Here is a 7902-nt window from a genome sequence, read left to right as displayed (position 1 = left end):
CCCTCCTTCTCTCTCTTTTCTCTTTTGTTTATTTCTCTCTCTGTTTTTTCCTTACAGAAGTTTTTAATTTTGATCGAGTCGCGGCTACCATTCTGGGCCTGGCGCCGCGTCAGCAGAGGGGGGAGGGGCGGGGCGCGCGGCTCGGGGGGAGGGGAAGGGGCGGGGAGCAGGCAGAGCGGCTGCGGGAGTTGCTGGGAGTGCGCGCGGTGGGATCACACGGCGGTGGCGGCGGTGGCGGCGGCGGCGGCGGCGGTGGCGGCGGCGGCGGCGGCGGCGGCGGCGGCGGCGGCGGAGGCCCAGAGCCCTGAGCGCTGAGATCTCGGCGCGCGGCCTACACGGAGCCATCTCTCCGCCGGAGGATCGGAAAGCCGCAGTCTTCATTACAGAGGTACTGTGCTCCGCGCTCCCCGCCCGACCCCGGTCGGCCCAGCCTGCGGCGGCGGCGCCTCCTTTTTCCTCCTTCCCTCGCCCTCTCTCGCCCGTCCGCCCGCGCCTTCCCTGTCTGCCTGCGTCACCGCGGCCGCCATGGCTGAGAACGGCGAGAGCAGCGGCCCCCCGCGCCCCTCCCGCGGCCCTGCTGCGGCCCAAGGCTCTGCCTCTGCCCAGGCCGAGCCCAAAATAATCAAAGTCACTGTGAAGACCCCCAAAGAGAAAGAGGAGTTCGCGGTGCCCGAGAATAGCTCAGTGCAGCAGTTTAAGGAAGCGATTTCGAAACGCTTCAAATCCCAAACGGATCAGCTAGTGCTGATTTTTGCCGGAAAAATCTTAAAAGATCAAGATACCTTGATCCAGCACGGCATCCATGATGGACTGACCGTTCACCTTGTCATCAAAAGCCAGAACCGACCCCAGGGCCAGTCCACACAGCCCAGTACTGCCGCGGGAACTAATACTACTACCGCGTCGACTCCCAGGAGTAACTCCACACCTATTTCCACAAATAGCAACCCGTTTGGGTTGGGGAGCCTGGGAGGACTTGCAAGCCTTAGCAGCCTGGGTTTGAGCTCGACCAACTTCACCGAGCTCCAGAACCAGATGCAGCAGCAGCTCCTGTCCAGCCCTGAGATGATGATCCAAATCATGGAAAATCCCTTTGTTCAGAGCATGCTTTCGAATCCCGATCTGATGAGGCAGCTCATTATGGCGAATCCACAGATGCAACAATTGATTCAGAGAAACCCAGAAATCAGTCACCTGCTCAACAACCCAGATATAATGAGGCAGACCCTCGAAATCGCCAGGAATCCAGCCATGATGCAAGAGATGATGAGAAATCAAGACCTGGCTCTCAGCAATCTCGAAAGCATCCCAGGGGGCTATAATGCCCTACGGCGCATGTACACTGACATTCAAGAACCGATGCTGAATGCTGCACAAGAGCAGTTTGGGGGTAATCCGTTTGCCTCCGTGGGGAGCAGTTCCTCCTCCGGGGAAGGTACGCAGCCTTCCCGCACCGAAAATCGAGATCCGCTACCCAATCCTTGGGCACCACCACCGGCTACTCAGAGTTCTGCAACCACGGGCACAACTACGAGCAGTGGCAGCGGGTCTAGCAGCAGCTCCAGTAGTGCTACTGGGAACACTATGGCCGCTGCCAATTATGTTGCCAGCATCTTCAGCACCCCAGGAATGCAGAGCTTGCTGCAACAGATAACTGAAAACCCCCAGCTGATCCAGAATATGCTGTCTGCGCCCTACGTGAGAAGCATGATGCAGTCGCTGAGCCAGAATCCAGATGTGGCTGCACAGATGATGCTGAATACCCCTACGTTTGCTGGAAATCCTCAGCTACAGGAGCAGATTCGTCCACAGCTCCCTGCTTTCCTACAGCAGATGCAGAATCCAGACACGCTGTCAGCCATGTCAAACCCAAGAGCAATGCAGGCTTTAATGCAGATCCAGCAGGGGCTACAGACATTAGCCTCTGAAGCTCCTGGCCTCATTCCAAGCTTCACTCCAGGTGTGGGGGTGGGGGTGCTGGGAACCGCTATAGGCCCTGTAGGCCCAGTCACGCCCATAGGTCCCATAGGCCCCATAGTGCCATTTACCCCCATTGGGCCCATTGGGCCCATAGGACCCACTGGCCCTGCAGGTCCTCCTGGCTCCACTGGTTCTGGCAGCACCCCTGGGCCCACCATGCCTAGCTCTGCATCCAGTGAAACCACGAGCCCAACATCAGAATCTGGACCCAACCAGCAATTCATTCAGCAAATGGTGCAGGCTCTGGCTGGAGCAAATCCTCCTCAGCTGCCAAATCCAGAAGTCAGATTTCAGCAACAACTGGAACAGCTCAACGCAATGGGGTTCTTAAACCGTGAAGCTAACTTGCAGGCTCTAATAGCAACAGGAGGCGACATCAATGCAGCCATTGAGAGGCTGCTGGGCTCCCAGCCATCCTAATTACATTTCTGTACCTTGAAAAAATGTATCTTATTTTTGATAATGGCTCTTAAATCTTTAAACACACACAAATCATGCTTTACTTTCATTTTGATTCTTTTAAATCTGTCTAGTTATAAATCTAATGATACATTTTAAGGTGGAGTCCATGCCTGCCTTCTTCCTTCCTTCCTTCCTTCCTTCCTTCCTTCCTTCCTTCCTTCCTTCCTTCCTTCCTTCCTTCCTTCCTTCCTTCCTTCCTTCCTTCCTTCCTTCCTTCCTTCCTCCCTTCCTTCCTCCCTTCCCTCCCTCCCTCCCTTCCTCCCTTCCTCCCTCCCTCCCTCCCTCCCTTCCTCCCTTCCTCCCTTCCTCCCTCTTTCTTCCATTTCCTTGTCTGTTTTGAATGGTGGGAATCAATAATGTTTTACTCAAAAGTGTTGCATGCAAACACTTCTCTTTATTCTGCATTTATTGTGGTTTTTGGAAACAGGTATCTAACTTCACAGTTGGGTGAACAAGTTTTGTTCTACAGATGTCCAATTTGTTTGCATTTTAAACATTAGCCTATGATAGTAATTTAATGTAGAATGGAAATATTAAAACCAGAAGCAAATTATTTGAAGCTCTCTAATTTGTGGTACAATATTGCTTATTGTGACTTTGGCATGTATTTTTGCTAGCAAAATGCTGTAAGATTTATATCATTCTTTGATTTTTTGCTATATTTGTATACAGTACAGTAAGCACAATTGGAACTGTACATCTAGAAATATTACAACAGAATTTCTGAGCATAATATGTGTAATCAAAGTGAGAAAGAATATAAGTATTTCTGGAACTAGGTATGTAACAATTTTGTAGAATCTTACAGCATCTTTGATCAACTTCTCAGTGAAAATGTTGGCTAGGCAAGTTCAGTTAAAATATAGTAGAAATGTTTATCCTGGTATTTCTAAGTATACATTTAATTGTACAGAAAACTTACTGTGTGAAATTGTGTCAACATTTGCTGATTGACTGTATATGACCTTAATCTTTGTGCAGCCTGAAGGATCAGTGTAGTTAATGCCAGGAAAGTGCTTTTTACCTAAGATTTCCTTCTCAGCTTCTCTCATAAAGAGACCCTAATAATACACATTTTGATTTGTAATTGGAAATGTAACTTTCACTGAAAATGTCATGTGATGTTTGCATTACTTTTAACTGCTATGTGTAAAGGAAACTGTATCTTTTGACTCTGTCAGTTATTTCTCTTATGCACAGGGAAAAAAGCATAAAATGACTAAAAAAAATAAAAAATAATAAAAAATGGATAAATGGTTTCCTTTTTGCCTTCTGGCCCTAGGATAATGTTTAGTAGCATTGCTCCACCCCAAGATTATATAAATCTTATCCTATATTTCTCTAATATTAATGATTTTGCTAAAAAAATTTCTTTTTTTCTTCTGCAATTATTTTGATGTATGCATTTAGGGATTCTAATTTTTTCTCCCCCAAAAGATTAGTCAGTTGTTGGCTAGTATTTATCTCTTGTGCATTGCCCATTCGAAATATCCTATACATATATACACTTTATGTTTTGAATTCTTTTTAGTACCACTGAACATTGTAGCCTCAGTATAATAGCCTGTAGTTATTGAGTTAGAAATATGATTTCATATCTGTTAGGGCAAGTCCTATTGAATTTTTCTTTTTCACAATTTTTGATGGTTCTGATATTTATTTTTACCAGGTGAACTTTGCAGTTAATTGGTTTCCCAAAAAAAAAATAAATTGGGAATTTGGTTGGGACTGTCTTAAATTGATATGATAGTGAGAACTACAGAATTGCAATGCTTTCCAGAAACCTGATGTGTTTTCTCAGTTAAAAAAAAGCTTTTTTACATCCTTTAAGGGAGTTTTATTTATTAAAGTCCTGTACAATTATGATAATTGTGCTCCTAGGTAATACATACATACAGGAAAAAATATTGCAAATGGGAGTTCTTAGTTTGTTTCCTATATGGTCATTTTTGCTGTATAGAGTAAGAATACTTTCATAGAATAATTTTAAGTTGGCAATTTACTGAAATCTATTACTTTCAGAGATATTCATTTGATATTTTTGAGTTTTTCCTAGTAAGCAATCATATCGATGATAAGTTAAAATAATATATGTTCCTTTTCAAAATTTATAACGTAGTTTCTGACTGCACGGGTTAAACATTCCTAGAACAGTATAAATAATAAAAGTGGCAGTGGCATTCTTGTCTTCTTTTTCATTTTAGCCAGACTATGTTTGCTACAGCAATTCAAAATTGCTTTTTTGATAAAATACTCCTCTGGGAGATGGTCAAATAAGTTTCCAAAATGCTGTGTACTATAGCCCGTCTTCGAGTCATGGTGCTGTAAGTATTGACTAGTAATTTTTTTAAAGAATAAAAACTATCCAGTTTTGTTCACTTTAGTGCCTCCCAAACTGATTTGAGTGAAGAACACTTTTTTTCCCTTTTAAATGTACCTAATAACATTTGGCCTGTCCGTGTTCCTTAGTAAACCAGGTTAGGAAATATGATTTATTATTTCACTACTATATGATGCTGGGCGTTTGAGAGAATTATAAAGACAAAGTCTGCCATAAAAAAATTTAAGAATTTTAATGAATAACATGGATGATTTTATGGGGAAATAAATACTAAAATAAGCCAGTGGCATAGAAAACAGCAGTAAATCAGTAGCAGCAGGAAAAACTGGATGTCTGAGGCTTGGCTCAGACAATTTACCAGGTAAATTTCTTTCAAACATTCAAGGAGCACAGAATTCCTTAATTATTCTTGCAAAATGTTTATCTATTTTTTAATACATTTTGTTTTCTCCCTGAAAAGATTCAGGTCTTTATTAATTCTATTGTGTGTGTTTTTCTTTCTAGTTTGTTTTTGTTTATAACTTTATTTACTCTTTAAAAAATGACTTTTAACATTTTGTTCTTCCTCCATCTCTTACATGAGGTACTTTTTTCTATTATTTTGCGAGTTCTTTTTCCAGGCTCTGTTTTTGTTTTGGGTTTTATTTATCTACAATAGATTCACAATGTATCCATTTATTAAACATGGACTCAAGAAGGGTATATCCTGACCTGTCTTCCCTTTCCTCCAGTAAGAGTGGGACAATTTTTATATGCTTTCACTGTTTACTTGGTTGTCACCCCCTCCCTAAGCTTACCCTGGACTGCTTGATGTAAGTTTATATTATTGGCACTGTGATCCAGCAGGGTGGGGTAGTGGGGAGGGAGCTAGTTTTATGGGCAACCCCCGCAGGAGTTCACATCAAGATGGCTTTTCTCATTTGCTCTTTGGCCCCTACTTCAGGTACATGGTTGATATTATATATACTCTCACCACTTGGTGGGTGTGAGGTGGGGATGGGGGGTGGATATACAACATTGAAACAAGCCCTGCTGGCTCATTAAAGAGGACTCATCAGGTCGAGACAACCATGTTTATTGAAAAATCGCAATCAGAGGCAACAACTTGCCCTCTGAGAGTGATCAGCCTCCTCCAAGTTCTGGTGATCTGAAGTGTCAAAATAGCAGCAAATGGAGTAATTCTAGTCAGGGCCTAACTCAGGGATTGGGCTTAAGGTATCTGGAGAGCCATGTGGCCTGTGTCTCACATTCACAAAAGGACTCAAATTTAGAATTCTGACATTATATGCAAATGAATTGATTACTCGAGCCGCAGAACCAGACTGACCTGATGGAAAATGCTCATCATACAGCTTAACTTAATAAATGTATATTTTAAAACTATGTGGCAATTTTGATATTACTAATTTGGCATTATTTTATTTAAAAATATAGTTGAAGGCTTACATAAAATGGAAATTACTGAGGCTTCCCTCAACTTATGAGAGGTTCTCATTCCAGTCTTTTTTACCGTCCACAGTGGCCTAATACATATGGTATGTCTCCAAATTAGCAATCACATGGGCCACTTGTGCTTCAGCTGCTCTGGAGGATGCCTGCCTGTTGAGCTGCCTTCCAGAGACCTCAGAAGGCAATAAACATTGTGTACCTCACCATGGCATTTGGCAGTTTCTCAAAATGTCCTTGAGAATAAAAAGAGGTAATATGAGCTAGATGATAATGTCAGGACAGTAGATGGATAAGTAATTTGAAATGACAGTGTTCAATGTTGTGTCAGTGTGGGCAAGAGGTTTCCAACCTCAGTTCAATCTCATCAAGGTTATTTTTCAATGACTAGCCTGAAAACATAAAATAGTTTGCCCATCCCATTATAAGTAGTATAATATAGTATGGTATAGTATAGTATATAGTATAGTATTAGAAGGCAGAATAAATGCACCAGGTGGCACAAACAAGGACCAAAAAGTCCTTGGTTAAGCTAAAGAAAAAAATAGCCAAATTGAGTGAGATTAAATTGAATAGAATCAAATGTGAAGTCCTGTACTCGTATCAAAAATTCATTTGATCAAAAGTAAGTGGTTATGTGGCTTAAAATACCATATGTAAAGAAGACCCAGCGGTTTTAATTTACTCTCACTTTAACATGAGCCAACCATGTGAGTTTATAATGTACACACATGTAATGAAATCTTAACTTCCATTAATAGAGGCATGGTCTCCAGAACAAGGAAGTCCTTCATAAAGTTTTATTTTGTATTTGAAAATTTATGTTGGAAGATTTGTATCATTTTAGAGTGCCACAATCGATATGGACACAAGCAATCTGGGAAGTGACCAAGATGGTTACTCATTTACAAATAGAAAAATTATGAAAGGGGTCATGAATGCTTTAGTCTAAAGACAGAGGGTTGTGGATAGTTTCTTCAAATAATTAATGACTTTGTCAGAAGAAGGGAAACATTTGCTTGGGTAGCTTGACAGGGCAGATCAATTCAGATTTTATAAGAAATCAGAATTTTGGTGGTTCAGAAATTTCTAGAAATTAATTGAATCTAACCCTCGTCACTGGAACTATTTAAACAGAAGCTCATTTGACAGAAAAGTTCAAGAATGGTTTTATGCATCAGGTAGAATTTGAATTTTAAGACCTTCAAAACTTCCTTTAAGCCTGGCTGGGCGTGGCTCAGTGGTTGAGCGTCGACCTAGGATCCAGGCTGTCGGTGTTCAATTCCTGGTCAGGGCACATGACCGGGTTGTGGGCTTGATCCCCAGTCAGGGGTGTGCAGGAGGCAGCTGATCAATGACTCTCTCATCATTGATGTTTCTCTCTCTTTCTCCCTCTCCTTTCCTCTCTCTGAAATCAATAAAGATATTTTTTTAAAAATTAAAAAAAAAAACTTCCTTCCAAAGCTAATAATTTTCCAGTAGACTTTGCAACTTGTCACTGAAGTTGCACAATCTGGGATTAAAGTTGTTCCAGAATGCAGTCATGTTAAAGATTTCTATTTTACATTTCCTTGTTTAATAAACAGCAGCTCAGAGGTAGACAGCACACCTTTGTTGACATAAAATCTAGGTAAAGTTAATACTCATTTTCTTTCTTAATGCTATAGACGGGA

General features: G+C 42.0%; 1 protein-coding gene across 1 annotated transcript; it reads left to right on the top strand.

The window, feature by feature from the left end:
* Positions 1-266: 266 nt before the first annotated feature.
* Positions 267-2688, top strand: UBQLN2 (ubiquilin 2). Its single transcript, XM_016213246.2, has one exon. It carries the CDS (start codon positions 526-528, stop codon positions 2398-2400), a length of 1875 nt encoding a protein of 624 aa, XP_016068732.1. The 5' UTR covers positions 267-525; the 3' UTR covers positions 2401-2688.
* Positions 2689-7902: the final 5214 nt, after the last annotated feature.

The sequence above is a fragment of the Miniopterus natalensis genome, chromosome X (genome assembly GCF_054644295.1).
Source record: "Miniopterus natalensis isolate mMinNat1 chromosome X, mMinNat1.hap1, whole genome shotgun sequence".
NCBI lineage: Eukaryota > Metazoa > Chordata > Mammalia > Chiroptera > Miniopteridae > Miniopterus > Miniopterus natalensis.
The sequence above is the reverse complement of the archived record's forward strand: the minus strand, read 5'-3'. Positions and strand labels throughout refer to the sequence as shown.

Coding starts and splice junctions, on each gene's coding strand:
- UBQLN2 (XM_016213246.2), top strand. CDS start 526: ATGGCTGAGAACGGCGAGAGCAGCGGCCCCCCGCGCCCCTCCCGCGGC.